Source organism: Pollicipes pollicipes, unplaced genomic scaffold, assembly GCF_011947565.3.
Source record: "Pollicipes pollicipes isolate AB1234 unplaced genomic scaffold, Ppol_2.1 Scaffold_5724;HRSCAF=6776_pilon_pilon_pilon, whole genome shotgun sequence".
Classification (NCBI taxonomy): domain Eukaryota; kingdom Metazoa; phylum Arthropoda; class Thecostraca; order Pollicipedomorpha; family Pollicipedidae; genus Pollicipes; species Pollicipes pollicipes.
In genome coordinates, this window is record NW_023596746.1 from 15,325,285 (window position 1) to 15,350,069 (window position 24,785).

General features: G+C 46.6%; 4 protein-coding genes across 4 annotated transcripts; all 4 read left to right on the forward strand.

Moving 5' to 3' along the window:
- Positions 1 to 5,646: 5,646 nt before the first annotated feature.
- LOC119103466 (larval cuticle protein 65Ag1) lies at positions 5,647 to 6,398 on the forward strand. The gene is made up of 2 exons (XM_037227015.1): positions 5,647 to 5,706; positions 5,884 to 6,398. Exons 1-2 carry the CDS (start codon positions 5,698 to 5,700, stop codon positions 6,190 to 6,192), a joined length of 318 nt encoding a protein of 105 aa, XP_037082910.1. The 5' UTR covers positions 5,647 to 5,697; the 3' UTR covers positions 6,193 to 6,398.
- A 5,080-nt stretch (positions 6,399 to 11,478) lies between these two features.
- LOC119103287 (larval cuticle protein 65Ag1) lies at positions 11,479 to 12,242 on the forward strand. The gene is made up of 2 exons (XM_037226751.1): positions 11,479 to 11,543; positions 11,721 to 12,242. The coding sequence occupies exons 1-2, from the start codon at positions 11,535 to 11,537 to the stop codon at positions 12,027 to 12,029; spliced, it is 318 nt and encodes a 105-aa protein (XP_037082646.1). The 5' UTR covers positions 11,479 to 11,534; the 3' UTR covers positions 12,030 to 12,242.
- Positions 12,243 to 17,301: 5,059 nt separating this feature from the next.
- Positions 17,302 to 18,015, forward strand: LOC119103286 (larval cuticle protein 65Ag1-like). Its single transcript, XM_037226750.1, has 2 exons — positions 17,302 to 17,316; positions 17,495 to 18,015. Exons 1-2 carry the CDS (start codon positions 17,308 to 17,310, stop codon positions 17,801 to 17,803), a joined length of 318 nt encoding a protein of 105 aa, XP_037082645.1. The 5' UTR covers positions 17,302 to 17,307; the 3' UTR covers positions 17,804 to 18,015.
- A 5,788-nt stretch (positions 18,016 to 23,803) lies between these two features.
- Positions 23,804 to 24,536, forward strand: LOC119103490 (larval cuticle protein 65Ag1). Its single transcript, XM_037227050.1, has 2 exons — positions 23,804 to 23,836; positions 24,013 to 24,536. The coding sequence occupies exons 1-2, from the start codon at positions 23,828 to 23,830 to the stop codon at positions 24,319 to 24,321; spliced, it is 318 nt and encodes a 105-aa protein (XP_037082945.1). The 5' UTR covers positions 23,804 to 23,827; the 3' UTR covers positions 24,322 to 24,536.
- The last annotated feature ends 249 nt before the right edge of the window (positions 24,537 to 24,785 follow it).

Consider the following 24,785-nt stretch of genomic DNA (forward strand, 5'->3'; position numbering starts at 1 on the left):
TATGACATCCCTCTAAGAGACTATGGATCGATCGGGATCCCAGTGGTCTTGACGCAGGTGAGGTAAATCATTTGTGTGGACCTGACCAAGGCTCACTTGCATGAGGACGCCGCTCCTTTTTCAGAGTGGACTGGTGAAAAATTGTCGAGCACGCATGCTTGCAATCTTCACGAACAAAAGCAATGATATCCGGCGTTGCAGTCTGCGCCGAAGCGACCGCCGCTGGCCGTCATATCCAACACCAGACGGAGGGCGGGTGAGAACGGTCGTGTGTCAGGAATTAGAGTTTGTGCCAGACGCGTCAGGAATTAATGCTTCCAAAAACCTTTAAGATAAATTCGTTCCTTCACTAAGGCCATTTTCAGGTTGTTCGTCTGAACGTATCAACAGTCACAATGACACAAATAACTGGGATTCCACAACTAGGTCAATTCAAGGGTACCATTTTCCGGTGGGTGCCCGTTTCGGCGAGCCCATTGCATGCCGTCTGCAACGCCAACGACGCGCATCCAGTGGAGACTTGATCGCCCGGTGTCGGTGTTTTGCTCCAGAGATTGCAAACCCCCATGCTCGAGACTAATTATTGTAATGTCTTCATTAATCGGTGATGAAGAAAGGGTGAACAAGCCCAGGTGGTCATCGGTTGGCCAAATGAATACAGAAGCGGACTTGCTCTGATCCATCCTGATGTTCAATTCACGGGGTTTCTCAAAACTTTGTTCATCCCTGAAAAACTCCGGCAATGCCGTCTGGTTGTCATCGCTCTAAAAAAAGTCGAATTAACATCAAAAGTGCATGGCGCCAGTAGATTGCTGAGCGTTGTCATTTGATACATACTTTGCTCACTACCTTGATATTTACGACAATTTCTTGAACCTTGAGTCTGCTTTGATTCAGTAAGAGGACAAAAAAGAATTAAACCAGCCCAGTAGGAATGAAGTAAATAAAAGCCAGATGATCATATTTTTCTGGAGTAGCTTCTGTACTGTAGGGGCAATTGCCACCTATGGCGCCCCTCTCCCCGCACCAAGAATGCTTTCAACCCGTCCACACAACCATACTGTTCCAGATGTCTTCGCCTCAACGTTTTCCTTGCATGCTATTAATTCTCCTGATCGTTGGGGCCCGCCGGCGTCGGAAGGGCCCACGACGTTTGAGAGATCCACAAAAGTCGCTTGCTTCATCTACAAATGCGATCCGCCCTCACTTCCGCCTGCATGCACCTGCCTTCCATCCCTAGTCGACATGCCGCCGGGAACAAGTGCGGGCAGAAGATGTGCTCCGTCGCCGGCTGGAGAGAACACCGAAGAATGCGCAGCCCGTGACCTTGGCCGTCGTGACCGCGGGCGACGTCATCACAATGGATATTCAGCTGGCTGGGACCACGGTTGGCTCGGCCTGAAACGTAGTTAAACACATAGTTCCCGCGCAGATACGGCCTTCGCTGGTCGCCACGGGCGCCGGATGCTGGCGGTGCCGCACAAAGCCTAAGCGCAAGAAAAAAATTCCAAGACGTTAGCAGCAGTGAACCGCGTGCCTGTGGAAACACTTTCTGCCCGTATATCGCGGTGGCTTTTGTTGCTGGGTACAACCGGATTTTGGTCTAGCCACGCAGGACATGACCTCAGAACCGAAGGACGTTTAATTGGCGCTCATTCGCATCCATGAATCCATAGTTGTTGCCGAAGGCCACGACTGTTATTCGACAGCGTAAATGCTTAGAAATCCCGATAAAATAATCTCGTCAACACTTGATAAAATGGCTTCTTGAGCACTTAAGCCATCATGTTGCGCCGCTGTCGCTACCAAGCAACGGCCGTGGTTGATGCGAAACGTCATAGGTTTAGAAATTGACTAGCCGTGGGTTTTGCCACGGGTAGTCATCCCGCCACCATGCAGTGAGAATTCGACTCTAGCACAGGTCGGCACTGGAAAATTTGGTGGCCGTGTCAAAGCAATGACTGCGTGAGTGCCCGCCACACAAATGGCAAATTGTCCTAACAAAGTTCCCAGCCACCCCAAAATGGCTGCTTCCCAAAACAATTCCCAGCCATCAAAACTTATATACATCATATTATCCCGTGACATCATAGTTAATCAGCAGTTTTATTTCAGCCTAGCAACTATGGCAGACAACTCACAGCCTGTTCCCAGATAGTAAGCGATGCGCCTCACGATGCAGAACGTCATGCTGTCGTTAATTATGTGCTTTGGGTTTATGATTTTCGGAACTCATGACATAACGATCACAAATATACTATGTGCAGGGAAACTTGCCTATTTTGGTCGACGGAGTTTACTTGTCACGAGGCAGGCCGCAGGTGATTCGTTATAGCTTCAGCTAAAACGAACTGACCAAAAATTTCAGGTAACCAAAAATTTTGTAACTTCAGCGGCCCGGCCCAGCCAGGCACACTTTTGGAGTTGCTGTGCCGTATTCATTGATCATGCCGCTGTAAAGCTTGCAACAAGCAACACATTTTTAAAAGTTGTTCTGTGCATTTATTAGGCATCTAAACACAAACCGTCATTAGGCGTATTTTTGCAACCATGCAACGTTACCTCTAGTTCACCTCTCATTTCACTTATACCGAAAAACATTTTTGAAACCGAAGACAGAAAAAGGAGCGCGAGTTTAGCAGGCACGGATCTCGAGGATGATTTTTAGCGGCGACATAACAATGATTATTGTTGACAGAGGAATAGAATGTGGAATTACACTGCCACGAATGTGGGTCAAGGTGTGCAGACCGTCGCGTGCTATCGTACGCATGTCACGGGTCGACCCATGCATGGCCGTTTTCAAAACTGAGTATCAATTCTGCCGACTTAAGGCAAAAAGGCCTAAGCGCCATTATGTGAAGTGTGTAGGAGCGGCATATTTAAATGATATGATGCTCAGAAAATGCAGTTTAACATACAGTTTTTTTAAGTACAGCAAACCTGTTTGAACGCATTTTCACAGTTTGATTTCCGTGACACGTTTGATCCCCGCAGCCTAGTCATCCTCGCTAATGGCGTTCCGAACGTGTGGTTTGTACGCATTGAATTTCAGGGTTGTCTTCAAAATGCGGTGGAGCATTGTCGTCTTCCACGTCTCAAGCAACCAGGTCTTCGACGATGGGATTCTCTGCGGTACACCCCCATCGACATCTTCACCAAGTCGATCTCAGACCAAAGCGCTGGCCTGCCGTCCTGATCGGAAAATCCAGCACGAGTCCGTGGCACTGCAGCGTCCGCGCCAAACCACGAACGCCTGTCCTGGTCAGCGTGTTTCACTGTTTTTACTCTGCGCATCAGGTCTGCAGCAGTAGTTACCGAAGCTGCGTAGAGTTTCGGGCAACTTTCAGATATTTCCAGGTTGTTTCAGGCTGTGAGGTACACGGTAACTCGAAGCAGGGGCGCCGCCACGAATTTCGGCTTAGAGGGGTAGGATGTTCCACGGGATCCTTGCATAAAATGGGGCCTTCTCATGCAGGCCTTCCGGGCAGTGTCGTTTTGAAGGCAAAGCTAATAGAAGGGGGGGGGGGGAAGGGGACACGTGCTCATAACCACATTCCTGTGCACATTCCTTAATATCTTGTAAATAACGTAAATCGATGTCGAACTGAAAAATTCAAAAAATGGGCTTTCGGATTTTTTCATGCGGTTTCCTGACCCCAGCAAAAGGGCTCCCTTTCACAAAACCGCGTCATCTATTGCTAAAATAACCTTATTAAACACTTAAGGGCCTGCTAATCTAAAACAAGGTCCCTCCGGTTCAAAAAGTTGCATTCAAATCGAGCGAAAAACTTCATTATCCAAAAACATCGCTTTCATGATTCGAAGCCATGGATGTTCTAATGGTTTCGTTTGGCCACTAAAAGGGGCCTGCTGACGTATGTTACGTACTTCCCAATCTACGAAAAACCAGTGAAGAGGCCCTTTGAAATAAAGTAGGGCCTCCTGATCCGAAATATGAGCAAGATTATCCATATAGTCTTCCAGTCCAGAAAATATGCCTCTTTATGCAGTAGAGGAATTTCTGGGCCCAATGTATAACCCTCTACCTTAATTACGGAAGTTTGCTCGACATACACTTTGACGACTTTTGTGCAACCATAGAACCTTTAGTTTGAGTTACGGATCCTGATGGAAAATATTTATGCAAAGGATTAAAGGAAAACTTTGAAGACACAAAAATATATAATTACCCTGCCTGTCTTCCACCCCCACTCCCCCCAATCACCCACCCAACATTGCCCTGCGCAGTGCGTTGCTTATTATTCGCCTTTCTTATTCAACATGGGTACTGTTGTGGGCTCGATAGCCTGGTCTGGTTCGCATATCCAAAGGTTGAGGTCTTCCAAAAAAGTTTCCTAGCCATCGTTAGAACTACAGAGCTCGAAGTGACCCCGAAGACATGAAAGATTGCGGTATGTTTTCGCTCTACGTTCATCCGTAGGACTTTGGGCTAAAGCTGGTGGAAACACATTTTTGTTGTACTCGCCTACCGATGAGCACATGTTGGGCTGAATAAACCTTTGAACCTTTATTGGGACTAAGATCTCGCAATATTATCAAAACTTGCCATGGTCAAACATCGTTTTACTATAAAAAGCACTCAAACAATCAGGGAACGTCACTGTGCTTCTATACGTATTTCGGCTCAAATGCATTTGCGTGACCTGGATGGATATCTACGATCGAACTCATCAATATGAGCCTAAAATGTGCGTAAACGTGTGTGTGTGTGTGTGTGTGTGTGTGTGTGTGTGTGTGTGTGTGTGTGTGTTGTGTGTGTGTGTGTGTGTGTGTGCGTGTGTGGGTGTGTGGGTGTGGCTGTGGGTGTGGGTGTGGGTGTGGGCGTGGGCGTGGGCGTGGGCGTGGGCGTGGGCGTGGGCGTGGGTGTGGGTGTGGGTGTGGGTGTGGGTGTGGGTGTGTGTGTGTGTGTGTGTGTGTGGTGTGTGTGTGTGTGTGTGTGTGTGTGTGTGTGTGTGTGTGTGTGTGTGTGTGTGTGTGTGGTGTGTGTGTGTGTGTGTGTGTGTGTGTGTGTGTGTGGTGTGTGTGTGTGTGTGTGTGTGTGTGGTGTGTGTGTGTGTGTGTGTGTGTGTGTGTGTGTGTGTGTGTGTGTGTGTGTGTGTGTGTGTGTGTGCGATAAATTGTGTGGTCGTGTAGCAACGAATGGCGGTCACTGCACAGTAAGCGGCAGTAGCAACAGAATAATCATCATCAAACGTGGCAAAAAAATCATCATCAATACTCATCGTGGCAACAAAATAATGGCATGCAGACATTCAGTTGCAAGTGATTGGAAAATGCTTGCCACATCACTAACTGACATTTTGACCGAAAACATATTTCGTCCTGTTCCATACTCCGCTTGTTTTTTTTTTTTATCGGTGAAACTTGAAGTTGCTCATCGAGTCGCGCGTGAATGCCTCATGGATACGTGTGGCAAATCTGGGATCAGGCCAGGGAGAAAATATCACAGTTCTTCCTATGGTTACCAGGGAGTCGACAACACTTTGTCCGCTGCTGTGACGCGCGTTGCCCAGATTCTCTCATTTCCAACACCGGGGTCACAGTTCAACCAATCACGACAGCCCAGGCGCCAGACATCAATTCAAATGTGCCACCTCACGGCCAAACCTATAAAACATCGAGTCGGAGACACCCGGGTACCAGTCGCGAAACACGCATACTGCGGATCCCACCATGAAGTTTGTGAGTACGCTGCTGTATCGCATTGGTCGCGAGTTTGGTCACCATAGCTCTTCATATTCAGATGTGTTTAGCTGCGCAGTGAAATCACGTGTGCGTTAGTTCGTGACTTATGCTGTATCTGCACAATGCGTGCCACGGGTGACGATACGGTGACAAAACATGTCACCCCCTTCACAGGTCGTTCTCGCCGCCGTGCTGGCCGTGGTCGCCGCCCGTCCCCAGGACGCCCCGGAGGTGGCCATCGTCCGCATGGACAGCACCCAGGGCGAGGACGGCTCGTTCCAGTATGCCTACGAGACGAGCGACGGCACAAACGCAGAGGTCACCGGCGAGTCGAAGCAGATCGGCGAAGAGGTCGGCACTGTGATGCGTGGCTCGTACAGCTTCGTCGGTGACGACGGCGTCACCTACACCGTCAACTGGGTGGCCGACGAGAACGGCTTCCAGGCTCAGGGCGATCACCTGCCGGTGGCTCCGACTGCCTAGATCACCTCTTGACCCGTGTGAACTGTTGACCAGCGCGGAATGGAGCACTTTACTGTTCTGCATCTTTGCGCTACGGCTCTTGTGTAAATATGCCGCACAGTGTGGTACTGAATCATACCCATACTTTCATTGTCGTGTCTGTGAATGGCACTGGCGGTTTTCATTCCTTGCGACATCACTGGAAAATACACAAGCATGAGAAAGAGTGAATTTGTGTTGTCCTGCCTTATGATAGCACTGGGAGCAACAGCAAAAACGACAAATTTTTATTTCGTGAAAAAAGGATCATCTAGACACTGGTCCATGGCGCGTCCATGTGCCCATTCCTCTCCACTGTCCTATTTGTATGACGAAAGTACAAGAGAGAGAGAGAGAGAGTGAGAGAGAGAGAGAGAGAGAGAGAGAGAGAGAGAGAGAGAGGAGAGAGAGAGAGAGAGAGGAGAGAGAGAGGAGAGAGAGAGAGAAGAGAGAGAGAGAGAGAGAGAGAGAGAGAGAGAGAGAGAGAGAGAGAGAGAGAGAGAGAAGAGAGAGAGAGAGAGAGAGAGAGAGAGAGAGAGAGAGAGAGAGAGAGAGAGAGAGAGAGAGAGAGAGAGAGAGAGAAAAGAGGAAAAAAGAGAGCGATTAGAGTTAAGATAGCGAAGCGTTTTAAGTTAGTTGGCTGACTATTTTTCGTGCATTTATTTGATTCGCATTGCTGTGGTGCAGTGGTCTCACCCTTATTTGAAATCTAAAGAAGTGTCTTACACTAAGAGTGTGTTTTTTATTCATTGGCGGGCTTCAGTCTTCGAGAATTAAGTGGTTTATGTTCAAATAAAACTGTTGGTTTTCTGTGACCTGATGGCGGGTTTAGCCGGGGTGCTGCATTCCCATAACCATCCGCTCGGTAGTCGCGTTATTCTTGATTATTCGATTACAAGTTTTATCTCCTTGATAACTACGAATATTGTGCAACCTTTTGTAACATGTTGAGTGAGAAGTAATTCGTCTTAAAAAGCTACATGCCATAAACATAGCTGGTTGATAACACATTGACAGCTGTGATGTCTGGAAACAAATGTTTTTAACTACTTTTTAGCATATTTAATCCTGTATCACATGACAATTGTAAGTACTGCCACTGTTTTTTGCCACGCAAACTCCCTCATACGTTACGTTATTCTGGAAACATAAGCAAATTTTCAGAGATACCTAGCATCTATATCAGGACAAAAATGGGCTGCAATATGCGGTGGATGGTATAATTATAAGGCTACCGCTTTTAAGACACACGGTTTTCATCCCTCGCCCCCATTCAAAGTTTTTCGTAACGCAGACTCGTGGAGCGAGTCGGTGCGACCACCCAGCTGTTTCCAAACTCATGAATAGATCTTAGTGGCAATCACCTGCAGATTGGTCGCTTGAAACCTCGCTATTGTAAATCAGCGTCATATTTCTAGGTCAATATTTGCCTCAATTATGTCAGGTCGGAGGAACAGTTTCCTGCAAATTGCAGCTTTTCAGCTTCACAACCTCCTACATGGCTGTGACGGTGTCAGGCACGCAGCATATGTGGCCATATATGTGGCTTATAGCGACACAAAATCTGCACAGGTGTGCTTCTCGTTTAAGCCTGCATTTAATCGTATATAGTTTTAACTGTTTTGTGCATTTATACATGATATATGGCTCAGTTATATGGCGTGTTTTGTGTCTTTATAGCGTTTTGAACGGAAATAGCCATCTCTAAGATTATTCAGTGCAATTTACAGCCCTGTCCTTCTTCAGGCCTCACAACCTGTAGTTTCTAAGCTATGCGTCCTCGAAGATGTGCGGACGTCTTCATGCAATACTATACCAAGGTCACCTAGGCATCCATGATGTCATATTAATGTCATTCAAATCCTGATATTCCTTTAGCCATGCGGCGATCAAGGCAAAAATGTTTAGCTGTCTAGTCATTCATATCTGGTGTTTGTGAACACGGTTTCATGATGTATCGGTCATCACTTGGCTCTCAACCTATCAATCTATGCAATCAAGTAATGAGGCAGTGATGAGCATATGTACTACATGCAGAGATAGCTTTGTACCGAGCATTCTTTTCGGTTTACAAGTATATCAATAGGCAAGTGAGCTTGTTGAATCCTGTCGATGCTTGCTTCAACATCTTCAAATGTGGAAAAATGCCTTCAAAAGGAAGTGTTCCACATCTCTATGGGGTTTTGAACTGAAATAGTCATCTCGAAGAGCAATCGGTGCAGTCCACATCCCGCAATTTTTAAGGCCTAAGCCCCTGTAGTTTCTAAGCTACACGTCCGCCATAATGCGCGTGCAGGTTATTTCAAGGTCACCTAGGCGTTCATGGCGCCATAACGTCATTTACACCTTGTCATTCCGTTGGTCATGCCACGATCATGGCAAAATATGGCGCTGCTGAGCACGATTCCCAGATACAACCTGCCGTCAGTTGGTTTCAATCAATGTCTGGCAAGTTACGATGACGCAATTAAAATGAGAACACATGAAGGAGTATATCTACCAAATGCAGAAATGGTATTGCCCAGAGCAGTCTTTTCCATTAAAATGCGTACCAATATCTTTATGTGAGCTTATTTCATCATACCTGATGCTTGCTGAATGCTCTTCAAACGTGGGACAATTCCTTTCATATCACAATATCAGCCCGCCGCAGTTTCCGCGTTTCCCGTGGGCTTCCCGCCATGGCCGTAGATCGTGGTGAAGTGTTCCTCAAAAACTGCCGCTGCTTTGAAACCGGAAAGCTAAGAACACGTTGCTCCTGCAAAAAACAGCAATGGATGTTCCATTCACCCCCCGTCCCATGGCAAGGGGTGGGAGTCAACGATCATGAGGTCGGTTTGCTATTTTCCACCGACATCACATCTCCAAAATGCCACTCTTGCACAACAAGCATTCCGGTTATTCAGACTCTCACGTCATGGCGCCCAGTGCGAGGTTCTAAGCTGCAAACTGCCCGAAATGCAGGACGCTCAGCTAAAATGTTTCGGTCACGCGTAACGAGCATAGACAGAACAAAAACTTGCCAGTCAGCCTCAGCGGTCAACACAAAGACTAGAGGACTACTTTGAATGGACGTAACGTAAACAGGGTTGATCAATTGAAGTCCCAAAACGACGTTGATGTTCCGCAGCGAAAAAATATTACGCATTTAGCGCGATATAAGTATCCATGGATCCGCGTTTTCGTTTGCTGTTGCTGAAATTTCCCCATTCGAGCTGGTGTTTTACCGCCGTGATCCATTGCTGCTAGCGTGATACAGGGTGCTCACCTTGTAGTGGGAACGTAGTAGCATTAACACCCCCTCGGGCTAGCGGTCAATTTGACCCCCCCCCCGAAGATTTTTTCCGGAACAGTTTCCGATCGGAAGTCAGTTTCTAAGGAATCGTTCAATCTGATGAGACAACGGAGTGTTAGACAAGGTCAAACATCTGTGATGCGCTTAGGTAGGGGTCATACTTTCTTAGGCAACACAATGATTGAAGTAGCAAATTCCATTGACCTAGGGTAAGGTATGAAGACCAGACCAAGGTCAAAACCAACCTGCTTTATTGCTCTAGGGATTGCTGCATCGGGTAGTTTTTTGGTGCTCATTTCGAGCTTATTGGTCACAGGGACCTCTTTACGCAACTCCCATAGATCTGTATGTTCTATATATATATATATATATATATATATATATATATATATATATGGATATGTATATATATATATATATGTATATATATATATATGTATGTATATATATGTATGTATATATATATATATATATACATATATATATATGATAGTCTTCTGAGCTAAAATTACGTAGGACAGCATTTTGTTTTCAGAAACGTACTGTCTAGCGTACTTTTTGTCGCTCGTTCAATTTCAAAACAAACCAGTCTTGTATGATTTGGTCACCTTGATCTTTGAAGGTTCACACAAGATCGCCGACCTTGAATAAACTTTTGACCTTTTGTTGAGAAGATGCATCTGGGTTTGGGTGTACTTTGGAGATCAACCTGGAGTTAAACTTTCTTTGACCTTATTTGACCCGAAGGTCAGGACCTAAAAATTTCAAACTTTGACCTAAGTGGGTTCTAGTACAGGCTAACACACCCTGTAAGTTTTGTGTATGTAGCTGTTATAGTCCCTGAGGTCTCTGTGGTGTTTTGGTGACACACGGCTGGGGTTGTCAAACTGATTCCCCACCCGAGCGAACGGTATCCATCCAACCGGCCACCCGGGCGCATGCAACAGTGTAAATTGCATCCAGTGCAAACGGAGAGTGGGAAATAAGACACGACGACACGAAGGTACGCACGACTAGCGCGCACGTTCTCCGAAGACGTGCGTCTCGAAGGTGCTCATCAAATTAGTTACGAACGCTTTGCTTTGATTATCCGACATAATATATCCCTCGACAGGGGTTGCAAGAGAATGTTTTTGCTGTCACGACCTTTCCGGCCAACGCACTTTGACTGACGAGGATTAGACATTTTACTTTATCCTACTATTAGATGCCACACGTAGCTTTTCTATACAAGCACTTTCCCGCAAGCCACGCTGCCCATTCCCTATGGATAAATTTACTGTTTTAACTTTTACATATCTGCACTTGAAAAACCTGTGGACCAAAGACGGAGACAAAACAATACTTGTCGGTTGTCAGGTCGTCCCGCAGCGTCGTGACCTTTTGACTAGGAGTTTAAAAAGGGTAGTCCCACACCCCAAATTTGAGAATGCCGCAATATGTCCTGGGAGAAAATCTTTTGTTGACGAATTTTGTGGTAAGTTTCGTCCTTTTTGCTATTGATACCCTTCACCTTTACTCATGTCGCAGCTGCACACATTTGGATGACGACATTGATCAGTGACCTGACATGACCCAAGCGTATTTTCTTTTGCAAAACGGATGCAATGAACGTATTATTACTGACTGAGATTTTACGGTACTGACCTTGTGTTCTTATTTCGCGCAAATAACGTTATTTTACAAGTGGCACGTAGCCCGTAGCCTGTAGAGCCTAAAACACGAATCAGATAATCAACAGTGCACCGAAGCCAAGGCGTGCCACACACCTACGTAAAGTTGCCCTGAAACGATCGAACACTGTTCTTCCTTTTGTTACAAGAGAGTTGGTAAAACTCTTTGTCCCATGCCGTGACGCGCGCTGCCCGTCTTCTCTCATTTCCAACACCGGGGTCACAGTTCAACCAATGACAACCGCTCAGGCCCCAAACATAAATTCAACTATGCGGCCTCACGGTCAAACCTATAAAACGCCGAGTCAGAGACACCCGGGTACCAGTCGCGAAACACGCATACTGCGGATCCCACCATGAAGTTTGTGAGTACGCTGCTGTATCGCATTGGTCGCGAATTTAGTCACCATAGCTCTTCATATTCAGATGTGTCTAGCTGCGCAGTGAAATCATGTGTGCGTTAAGTCGTGACTTGTGCTGTATCTGCACAATGCGTGCCACAGGTGACGATACGGTGACAAAACATGTCACCCCCTTCACAGGTCGTTCTCGCCGCCGTGATGGCCGTGGTCGCCGCCCGTCCCCAGGACGCCCCGGAGGTGGCCATCGTCCGCATGGACAGCACCCAGGGCGAGGACGGCTCGTTCCAGTATGCCTACGAGACGAGCGACGGCACCAACGCAGAGGTCACCGGCGAGTCGAAGCAGATCGGCGAAGAGGTCGGCACTGTGATGCGTGGCTCCTACAGCTTCGTCGGTGACGACGGCGTCACCTACACCGTCAACTGGGTGGCCGACGAGAACGGCTTCCAGGCTCAGGGCGATCACCTGCCGGTGGCTCCGACTGCCTAGATCACCTCTTGACCTGTGTGAACTGTTGACCAGCGCGGAATGGAGCACTTTACTGTTCTGCCTCTTTGCGCTACGGCTCTTGTGTAAATATGCCGCACAGTGTGGTACTGAATCATCCCCATACTTTCATTGTCGTGTCTGTGAATGACACTGGCGGTATACGTTTTTGTTCCTTGCGACATCACTGGAAAATACACAACCATGAGAAAGAGTGAATTTGTGTTGTCCTGCCTTATGATAGCACTGGGAGCAACAGCAAAAACGACAAGTTTTTATTTCATGAAAAAGGGATCATCCAGACACTGGTCCATGGTGCGTCCATGTGCCCATTCCTCTCCACTGTCCTATTCGTATGACGAAAGTACAAGAGAGAGCGAGAGAGAGAGAAGAGAGAGAGAGAGAGGAGAGAGAGGAAAGAAAGAGGAGTGAGAGAAGAGAGAGAGAGAGAGAGAGAGGAGAGAGAGAGAGAGAGAGAGAGAGGAGAGAGATGGAGAGAGAGATGAGAGAGAGGAGGAGAGAGAGAGAGAGAGAGAGAGAGAGATGGTGGAGAGGAGAGAGAGAGAGATGAGAGAGAGAAGAGAGAGAGAGAGCGAAAGCGTTAAGTGAGTTGGCTGACTATTTGTCGTGCATTTATTTGATTCGCATTGCTGTGGTGCAGTGGTCTCACCCTTATTTGAAATCTAAAGAAGTGTCTTACACTGAGAGTGTGTTTTTTTATTCATTGGCGGGCTTCAGTCTTCGATAATTAAGTGGTTTATGTTCAAATAAAACTGTGGGTTTTCTGTGGTCTGATGGCGGGTTTAGCCAGGGTGCTGAGTTCCCATAACCATCCGCTCGGTAGTCGCGTTATTCTTGATTATTCGATTACAGGTTTTATCTCCTTGAGAACTACGAATATTGTGCAACTTTTTGTAACATGTTGAGTGAGAAGTAATTCGTCTTAAAAAGCTACATGCCATAAACATAACTGGTTGACAGCACATTGACAGCTGTGATGTCTGGAAACAAATGTTTTTTTTAACTACTTTTAAGCACATTTAATCCTGTATCACATCACAACTGTAAGTACTGCCACTGTTTCTGCCATGCAGCCTCCTTCATACGTTAGGCTATTCTGGAAACATAGGCAATCTTTCAGAGATACTTAGCATCTATAGCAGGACAAAAATAGGCTGCAACATGCCGTGGATGGCATAATTATAAGATTACCGTTTCTAAGACATACGGTTTTCAACTCTCGCCTCGATTCCAAGTTTTTCGTAACGCGGACTCGTAGAGCGAGTCGTTGCGATCACCCAGCTGTTTCCAAACTCATGAATAGATGTTAATGGCAATCACCAGCAGATTGGTCACTTGAAACCTCGCTATGGTAAGCCAGTTTCATATTTCTAGGTCAATAATTGCCTCAATTATGTCAGGTCGGAGGAACAGTTTCCTGAATATTGCAGGTTTTTAGCTTCACAACCTCCTACATGGCTGTGACGGTGACAGTCACGCAGCATATGTGGCCATATATGTGGCTTATAGCGACACAAAATCTGTACAGGTGTGCTTCTCGTTTAAGCCTGCATTTAATCGTATATAGTTTTAACTGTGTTGTGCATTTGCATATAATACATGGCTCAGTTATATGGCGTGTTTTGCGTCTTTATAGCGTTTTGAACAGAAATGGCCATCTCTAAGATTATTCAGTGCAATTTACAGCCCTGTCCTTCTTCAGGCCTCACAACCTGTAATTTCTAAGCTATGCGCCCTCGAAGATGTGCGGACGTCTTCATGCAATACTATACCAAGGTCACCTAGGCATCCATGACGTCATATTAATGTCATTCAAATCCTGATATTCCATTAGTCATGCGGCGATCAAGGCAAAAAATGTTTAGCTGTCGAGTCATTCATATCTGGTGTTTGTGAACACGGTTTCATTATGTATCGGTTATCACTTGGCTCTCAACCTATCAATCTATGCATTCAAGTAATGAGGCAGTGATGAGCATACGTACTACATGCAGAGATAGTTTTGTACCGAGCATTCTTTTCGATTCACAAGTATATCAATAGACAAGCAAGCTTGTTGAATGCTGTCGATGCTTGCTTCAACATCTTCAAATGTGGAAAAATGCCTTCAAAAGGAAGTGTTCCACATTTCTATGGGGTTTTGAACTGAAATAGTCATCTCGAAGAGCAATCGGTGCAGTCCACATCCCGCAATTTTTAAGGCCTAAGCCCCTGTAGTTTCTAAGCTACACGTCCGCCATAATGCGCGTGCAGGTTATTTCAAGGTCACCTAGGCGTTCATGGCGCCAAAACGTCATTTACACCTTGTCATTCCGTTGGTCATGCCACGATCATGGCAAAATATGGCGCTGATGAGCACAATTCCCAGATAGAACCTGCCGTCAGTTGGTTTCAATCAATGTCTGGCAAGTTACGATGACGCAATTAAAATGAGAACACATGAAGGAGTATATCTACCAAATGCAGAAATGGTATTGCCCCGAGCAGTCTTTTCCATTAAAATGCATACCAATATATTTATGTGAGCTTATTTCATCATACCTGATGCTTGCTGAATGATCTTCAAACGTGGGACATTTCCTTTCATATCACAATATCAGCCCGCCGTAGTTTCCGCGTTTCCCGTGGGCTTCCCGCCATGGCCGTAGATCGTCGTGTAGTGTTCCCCAAAAACTGCCGCTGCTCTGAAACCGGAAAGCTAAGAACACGTTGCTCCTGCAAAAAACAAACAAACAAGCAATGGATGTTCCTTCCACCCCCCGTCCCATGGCAAGGTGTGGGAGTCAACGATCATTAGGTCGGTTTGCTATTTTCCACCGACATCACATCTCCAAAATGCCACTCCTGCGTAACAAGCATTCCGGTTATTCAGACTCTCACGTCATGGCGCCCAGTGCGAGGTTCTAAGCTGCAAACTGCCCGAAATGCAGGACGCTCAGCTAAAATGTTTCGGTCACGCGCAACGAGCATAGACAGAACAAAAACTTGCCTGTCAGCTTCAGCGGTCAACACAAAGACTAGAACACTACTTTGAATGGACGTAACGTAAACAGGGTTGATCAATTGAAGTCCCAAAACGACGTTGATGTTCCGCAGCGAAAAAAATATTACGCATTTAGCGCGATATAAGTATCCCTGGATCCGCGTTTTCGTTTGCTGTTGCTGAAATTTCCCCATTCGAGCTGGTGTTTTACCGCCGTGATCCACTGCTGCTAGCGTGATACAGGGTGCTCACCTTGTAGTGGAAACGTAGTAGCATTAACACCCCCTCGGGTAGCGGTCAATTTGACTCCCCCCCGAAGATTTTTTCCGGAACAGTTTCCGATCGGAGGTCAGTTTCTAAGGAATCGTTCAATCTGATGAAACAACGGAGTGTTAGACAAGGTCAAACATCTGTGATGCGCTTAGGTAGGGGTCATACTTTCTTAGGCAACACAATGATTGAAGTAGCAAATTCCATTGACCTAGGGTAAGGTATGAAGACCAGATCAAGGTCAAAACCAACCTGCTTTATTGCTCTAGGGATTGCTGCATCGGGTAGTTTTTTGGTGCTCATTTCGAGCTTATTGGTCACAGGGACCTCTTTACGCAACTCCCATAGATCTGTATGTTATATATATATATATATATATATATATATATATATATATACACATATATATATATATATATATATATATATATATATATATATATATATATATGTACATATATATTATAGTCTTCTGAGCTAAAACTACGTAGGACAGCATTTTGTTTTCAGAAACGTACTGTCTAGCGTACTTTTTGTCGCTTGTTCAATTTCAAAATAAATCAGTTTTGTATGATTTGGTCACCTTGATCTTTGAAGGGTCACACAAGATCGCCGACCTTGAATAAACTTGTGACCTTTTGTTGAGAAGACGCATCTGGGTTTGGGTGTACTTTGGAGATTAACCTGGAGTTAAACTTTCTTTGACCTTATTTGACCCGAAGGTCAGGACCTAAAAATTTCAAACTTTGACCTAAGTGGGTTCTAGCACAGGCTAACACGCCCTGTAAGTTTTGTGTATGTAGCTGTCATAGTCCCTGAGGTCTCTGTGGTGTTTTGGTGACACACGGCTGGGGTTGTCAAACTGATTCCCCACCCGAGCGAACGGTATCCATCCAACCGGCCACCCGGGCGCGTGCAACAGTGTAAATTGCATGCAATGCAAGCGGAGAGTGGGAAATAAGACACGACGACACGAAGGTACGCACGATTAGCGCGCACGTTCTCCGAAGACGTGCGTCTCGAAGGTGGTCATCAAATTAGTCACGAACGCTTTGCTTTGATTATCCAACATGATATATCCCTCGACAGGGGTTGCAAGAGAATGTTTTTGCTGTCACGACCTTTGCTGCCAACGCACTTTGGCTGACGAGGATTAGACTTTGTACTTTATCCTACTATTAGATGCCACACGTAGCTTTTCTATACATGCACGTTCCCGCAAGCCATGCTGCCCATTCCCTATGTATAAATTTGCTGTATTAACTTTTACATCTCTGCGCTTGAAAAACATGTGGACCAAAGACGGAGACAATACAATGCTTGTCGGTTATCAGGTCGTCCCGCAGCGTCGTGACCTTTTGACTAGGAGTTTAAAAAGGGTAGTCCCACACCCCAAATTTGAGAATGCCGCAATATGTCCCGGGAGAAAAAGCTTTTGTTGACGAATTTTGTGGTAAGTTTCGTCCTTTTTGCTATTGATACCCTTCACCTTTACTCATGTCGCAGCTGCACACATTTGGATGACGACATTGATCAGTGACCTGACATGACCCAAGCGTATTTTCTTTTGCAAAACGGATGCAATAAACGTATTATTACTGACTGAGATCTTACGGTACTGACCTTGTGTTCTTATTTCGCGCAAATAACGTTATTTTACAAGTGGCATGTAGCCCGTAGCCTGTAGAGCGTAAAACACGTATCAGATAATCAACAGTGCACCGAAGCCAAGGCGTGCCACACACCTACGTAAAGTTGCCCTGAAACGATCGAACACTGTTCTTCCTTTTGTTACAAGAGAGTTGGTAAAACTCTTTGTCCCTTGCCGTGACGCGCGCTGCCCGTCTTCTCTCGTTTCCAACACCGGGGTCACAGTTCAACCAATCACAAGCGCCCAGGTCCCAAACATAAATTCAATTATGCGGCCTCACGGTCAAACGTATAAAACGCCGAGTCAGAAACACCCGGGTACCAGTCGCGAAACACGCATACTGCCGGATCCCTACCATGAAGTTTGTGAGTACGCTGCTATTTCACGTCGTTCGCGACTTAAGTCACCATAGCTCTTCATATTTCGGACGTGTTTAGCTGCGCAGTGAAATCATGTGTGCGCTAATTCGTGACTTATGCTGTATCTGCACAATGCGTGCCACAAGTGACGATACGGTGACAAAACATGTCACCCCCTTCACAGGTCGTTCTCGCCGCCGTGCTGGCCGTGGTCGCCGCCCGTCCCCAGGACGCCCCGGAGGTGGCCATCGTCCGCATGGACAGCACCCAGGGCGAGGACGGCTCGTTCCAGTATGCCTACGAGACGAGCGACGGCACAAACGCAGAGGTCACCGGCGAGTCGAAGCAGATCGGCGAAGAGGTCGGCACTGTGATGCGTGGCTCCTACAGCTTCGTCGGTGACGACGGCGTCACCTACACCGTCAACTGGGTGGCCGACGAGAACGGCTTCCAGGCTCAGGGGGATCACCTGCCGGTGGCTCCGACTGCCTAGATTACCTCTTGACCTGTGTGAACTGTTGGCCAGCGCAGAATGGAGCACTTCACTGTTCTGCATCTTTGCGTTACGGTTCTTGTGTAAATATGCCGCACAGTGTGGTAATGAATCATCCCCATACTTTCATTGCCGTATCTGTGAATGACACCGGCGGTATACGTTTTTGTTCCTTGCGACATCACTGGAAAATACACAAGCATGAGAGAGAGTGAATTTGTGTTGCCCCGCCTTATGATAGCACCAAGAGCAACAGCAAAAACGACAAATTTTTACTTTCGTGAAAAAGTGATCATCCAGCCACGGGTCCATGACGCATCCATATGCCCATTTCCCTTCACTGTCATATTTGTATGACGAAAGTACAAGAGAGAGCGTTAAGTTAGTTCGCTGGCTTTCTTTTCAGCATTCATTTGACTGCCATCGTTGTGGTGCAGCGGTCCCATCTCCATTACAGCTTAAATGATTGTCTTACACTAAGCATATGGTTTTTATTTATTGGCGGGTTCAATCTTCAAGAATTAAGTGGTTTATATTCAAATAAAACTGGGGATTTCCTATGGTCTGATGGTGGGCTTAACCAGGTTGCTGCGTTCCCATAACCATCCGCTCGGTAGTTGCGTTATTCTTAATCATTCGATTGCTAGTTTTATTTCCCTGATAACTAGGAATACTGTGCAACTGTTTGTATTATGTAGAGCAAAACGTAACCTAGTCTTAGAAAGTTACATGTCGTCAACAAAAGTGGCTGAAAGCATATCAACAGCTGTGATATCCGGAAAATGGGTTTTGCTTAGCTACTCCTTATCAGAATCAGTTATTTATCACAGAGCAGCCTGTATGCACTGTCTCCGCTTCTGTTATGCAAATTCCTGCTTATGTTAGGCTATTTTGAAAACATAAGCAAGCTTTTCAGAAATTATTAGCATCCATATCAGGACAAAATAGGCTGCAATATGCGGTGGATGGTATAATTATAAGGTTAGCAGTTTTTAGGCACGTGTTTTTTTACCTCTCGCCTCGATTCACCGTTATTCATAACGCGGACTGGTAGAGCAAGTCGTTGTGACCATCCAGCCGTTTCCAAACTAATGAAGATAGAGCTGAGCGGCAATCACCAGTGAATTGTTCCCAATTCGACCTTACTACTGTGAATAAGTGTGATATTGCTGGACTTATATTTGGCCCAATTATGCATGCATGTATGCATATTTGGTCCAGCATACATGCATGCGTGTATACATATTGCATGCGTATACATGTATTACATGCATACATGGTTGTGACCGTGACAGTGACGTAACGTATGTTAACGTGTATGTCGGCTGTAGTGACATAAAACCTACACAGGCGTATTTCTCATTTAAGGCTGGATGCAATCGTGTATAGTTGTATGTGTTCTGAGCACACGTTTGTGATATATTGTGGTGTATGGCAGTTGTTTAGGTGCGCGCCCACGCGCCAGGCAATTGGCACAGTTGCGCCAGACTTGTCCCTGTTGCGGGTTTTGGGGGTTTGGTGTGGTGGCGCGCGTGGCGGGAGACGCGACCGGGTTGGTCGCGTCGAACGTTGTCATTTCTATTGTTGTGATTACCGAGGTATTGGGGCAAATACTGACGGTGACACCTCACGTAGTGTTTGGTCGGATAGCGAGAGCGGACCGGATATTACACATATGTACCCACTAAGTGGCGTGTTCTACATTTATTTGGCGTATCAACCTGAAGTACCCATATTGAAGATTATTTAGTGCAGTTCACAGTCCTGTCCTCCGTCAGGTCTTAGACTTTGTAGTTTCTGTGTAGCCAAGTGCGTTTCTAAACTAAACGCTCCCTAAGATGTGCAGGACTTTTTCGTGCAATACTATATCAAGGCCACCTACGCATCCATGACGCTATATTAACATCGTTCAAATCCTGTCATTCCATAAGTCACGCGGCAAAAAAGGCCAAACAGCATATTGTCGACTCAGCCATATCTGGTGTTTGTGAACACGATTGCAAGACATAGCGGTCATCACTTAACTCTCAATCAATGTTGTGCAAGGTACGATGTCGGTAATCAAGTAAGGAGGCAGTGATGAGCACGTGTACCAAATACAGAGATTGTCTTGTCCATAGCATTCTTTTCGTTTTAAAAGCATATGAATAGCCATAGGCGAGCTTGTTTTATCACTGTCGACGTTTGCTTCAATATGTTCCAATGTGAAACAAAGCATTCAAAAGGAAGTAGATCATTTGGTGCAGTCCATAGCCATGCCCTTCTTAAGACCTAAACCCCTCTGGTTTTAAGTTGCCTGCCCGTGATGAATGTATAGACTAGTTTGTGCAGGCTATTTTAAGGTCACTTAGGCACCCGTGCCCAAATAACGCCATTAAAATCTTGCAATTCCATCGGTCGTGCCACGATTATGGCGAAGCAGGCGGAGTTGTCGCGCTGTTCATATCTGGCGCTGTTCGATCAATGTCTTGCAAGGTACGATGAAACAATGAAAACAATGACGCATTGAGGAGTGTGTTTATCAAGTACAGAAATCGTGTTGCCCATAACGGTCTTTTCCACTGAAATGTGCAAAAATAATTTAGGTTAGCTTATTTCATCATGTCTGACTGCTTGCTGTAATATCTTCAAACGTGGAACTTTTTTCATGTGACGATATCTGCCCGCCGTGGTTTCGGCGTTTGCGGCGGACTCCCCACGCCGGCCTGTGGATCAGCCATGTGTTACTCAAAAACCGCCGCTGCTCCGAAGTCAGGAAAGCTAGGAACACGCTGTTCGTGCGAAAACACTAGCAGTAGATGTATCATAGGTTTTTTAGATTTGAAAAAATCGTTGCGCAGCGTTCCGGACAGATGCCTCCAAAAAAACCTTGGCGATGGGTCGCATTGATTCCCTATCATGGCAGGGGGTAGGGGTCAGCGAGTTTGAGGTCGGTTCACTGTTTTCCCACCATCATATTTCCAAAACATCACTCTTACATTGCAAGCATTCCAGTGATTCAGACTCTGAAGTCATGCCGCTAAATACTAGGTTATAAGCTGAAGGCCGCCCGAAATACAGGAGGCTCAGCTGAAATGATTCGATCACCCGTAGCGAGCATATATAGAACAAAAACTCGCCAGTCAGCATCGGCAGTCAACACAAAAGCTAGAGGACTATTTTGAATGCACGTAACGTAAACAGAGCTGATCAAACGAAGTCCAAAGGCGACGTTGATGTTCCGCCTTGGACAAATATTACGCGTTTTGTGCGATATCAATCTCGCTGAATCCGTGATTTTGTTTGCTCTTGCTAACATTTCCCATTTGCGCTGTTGTTTTATCGCCATGATCCACTGCTGTTGGCACAGGGGGCATCATCACAGATTGTGAGATTGGCCGGGCGGGCGGCTCGTTAACGTCAGGCGGTGACATCACAAAGTCGCACTGGTTGGCGTGGCGGCACTGCATAGCAACGTCAACTGCGTCGCTTGGAAAGCGGTGGTAGCGCAGAATTGTTTCAGTTGGTCTTGTCCATTATCGTGCAGCGTGGCATCAAGTTTCTATTGTTATGTGACCTCGGTGCGTGCTATTATATCGTGGATGGGAGAAATTCGAGGAGGCGTGCGAGCGTTAGGCAAGAGTGAGTATCCAAGTCAGTTTTTTGGCAGCAAGATGCTTTCCTGTGGGGTGACCTCTTGCAAGAATGTTAACGGCACAATCAAGGCATTTTATTTTTTCACATTTCTAAAAGGCGATCCAACTAGTCCTCAAAACATGGGTGCACCGTTGCTCTTGGACTGACACTTTAAATGTGAAGAATGCGGTAATCTGATCCGATCACCGTCAAGATCATGACTATGATCCTGGCCATCTGGTTAAGGCCAGTCTCATACCCAACGTTAAAACATGTCTTCGACCAAGTGTGGTGCCTTCTACGCAACTGGACATCGCCGGCACACCGAAGTGAGTATGCGTGTGCTTCAAAGGAAAATGTCCGTCTGTTTTATGAAGACAACTTTGAACCCGATTCACTACTGTAATGTACACAGTCACTAATGCATGCACAATCTTTGCCGCTATGTGCCGTTTGTCGACTACAATAGGAGATTGAAATGAGAAATTCCAATCATAATCTTGTATACAAAGTGCGGCCTGACTACTACACAAGTGGCACAGCCAGCCATGCTACAAAGGCGAAGAGGAATGAGGGTCAGGGAGCGTGGCCCAAGGTTTGCGATGGGGGGGGGGGGGGGGGCAGAGGGTAAGTTTACACGAGCGAGTCCCAGCCCCATTAACAGTGCATCTATGCACCGTGAACTGACCAACAAGCCCCACAACCGTCAATAGGTGCAGTACCTAGCGCATCAATGAGCTTCCAATACTGGTTCGCTCTGGTGCCTTAAATAGTTCTTTCAGCTGCGTACCGTACACGTTCACTCGGCTATATGCGAGTCTTGTTACTAATTAACCGCTTCTGGGCTCTTCGTGTTACTCTCCACGGTAGTGCCCGGGATTTCAAATAAAAATTTGTTTCCTGGTCACCAAAGTCCGGGATTACTTACACCAACGTGGTCCAAAAAACTATTGCTGTGCCTAAATCACAGGCCTCAAACCTCACGGGTGGGGATAAATGGGCGGGGTGGGAGGTTGGAGCCTCGGAGAGCCGTGCTGTTGATCTCGTGTATTTTTTTTTTTGCGTCGGGAAAAGGTAATGGCGGCGCCGGCCCCTGTGCCAGCCCATGCACTGAAATGGGACAATGAAACGGGGCCATCTAGACAGATCCATGATTATGGCCAGGAGCGATATATGTTTATATATGAGTATAATTATGGCAGATATCAGTATAATCATGCTTGCATTTGGCCGCCGCGAAGCCAGCAACGAAGGACAGCGCCCCATGCTCGATGTTGACCTCGTCCATCTCGTCGCCGCAGCGGAGGCCATTTTTGGTTCTCTCGCCGTCACCGCCATGGAGCTTGTCTTCGTCCGACTCGTTGACACCGCCGTCCTCGTCCACTTCATTCAGGACGGGCACTGGAGGCATCGCGGCTGCTTGCTGGTAAGCGGCCTCCACGTCGTCCGCATGCACTGCCACTTCCACCACAGGTGGATATTAGATCTGCGACACAACGAAGCAGTCCTTTCCACGTACCCGACGTACTTAGCCTGACGAAAGTTATACACACGTGCTTTATCCCACCATCAGATGCCACACGTAGCTTTTCTATATACACACTTTCCCGCAAGCTGTGCTGCCAATCCCCTATGGCTGAATTTGCTGCTGTAACTTTTATATCTCTGCCCTTGAAAAAACCTGTGGCCCAAAGACGTCAAGCCTTGCCAGAAAACAAAACAACACATACAGGTTGTCAGGTCGTCCCAGCGGTGTGGATGCTGTTTCGCTAAATGTTGGAAAAGGCTAACCCCACACCCAAATTTACGAAACCTGCGCCAAATCCTAGGAGAACGATTTTTGTGAGCGCATTTTGTGATAAGTTTCGTCGTTTTCGCTGTTGATCTCCTCCACTTCAACTCGTGTTGCAATTCAGCGCATCTGGATGACGACATTGATCAGTGGCCTCACATGCCTTCAGTGTATTTTGTTTTGCAAAACAGATGTAATGAACGTGCTATTAGTGACCGAGATTCTACGTTACTGACATTGATTGTGTTCTTGTTTTGCGCTACTAACGTTATTTTGCTGGTGACACGCAACCTTTCGCCTGTCGAGTGTAAAAAACACGAATCATGTCACCAGCAGTGCACCGAAGCCAAAGGGTGCCCCAAACCGTGTATAATTGCATCGAAGCGAGCTGGCACCGCCCTTTCTTTCGATACAAGGGAGTTGGTAAAACTCTGCTGCTGTGACGCGCGCTGCCTACCTTCTCTCATTTCCAACACCGGGGTCACAGTTCAACCAATCACGACAGCCCAGGCACCAGACATCAATTCAAATGTGCCACCTCACGGTCGAACCTATAAAACGCCGAGTCAGAAACATTCAGGTACCAGTCGCGAAACACGCATACTGCGGATCCCACCATGAAGTTTGTGAGTACGCTGCTGTATCGCATTGGTCGCGAATTTAGTCACCATAGCTCTTCATATTCAGATGTGTCTAGCTGCGCAGTGTAATCATGTGTGTGTTACTTAGTGGCTTGTGCTGTATCTGCACAATACGGGCCACGGGTAACAATACCGTGACAAACTATGTCACCCCTTCACAGGTCGTTCTCGCCGCCGTGCTGGCCGTGGTCGCCGCCCGTCCCCAGGACGCCCCGGAGGTGGCCATCGTCCGCATGGACAGCACCCAGGGCGAGGACGGCTCGTTCCAGTATGCCTACGAGACGAGCGATGGCACGAACGCCGAGGTCACCGGCGAGTCGAAGCAGATCGGCGAAGAGGTCGGCACTGTGATGCGTGGCTCCTACAGCTTCGTCGGTGACGACGGCGTCACCTACACCGTCAACTGGGTGGCCGACGAGAACGGCTTCCAGCCTCAGGGCGAGCACCTGCCGGTGGCTCCGACTGCCTAGATCACCTCTTGACCTGTGTGAAACAATGACCAGCAGAATGAAGCAATGAACTTTTGTGCTTGTTTGTGTTACGGTTCCTGCGTAAGTATGCGGTTTGGTGTAAAATGGATCATACCCATACTTTCATTTCCCTCGTGTTTGTAAACGATTCTGGCGGTCTACGTTTCCGTTCCTTGCAACATCATTGTAAATACACAAGCTTGAGAAAGAGATAACATGTGTCTTCCTACCTAAGATCCCGCGAATAACCATGTTGCCATGCTCCACTTACTTTACTCTTCTTTTCAAACTCTGCTTTTCAAACTTTGCTGAGATGGAGCAAGGTACAGTTTTGTCCAGCGTGGTTTGAGAAAGTTTGACATTAGAAAAAACGACAACTATTTGTCAGGTGAAAAAGGCGTGGTGTGGACACTGATCCATTGCGCATCCACGAATCCATCTTCCATTCCACTGTCGTCATATTT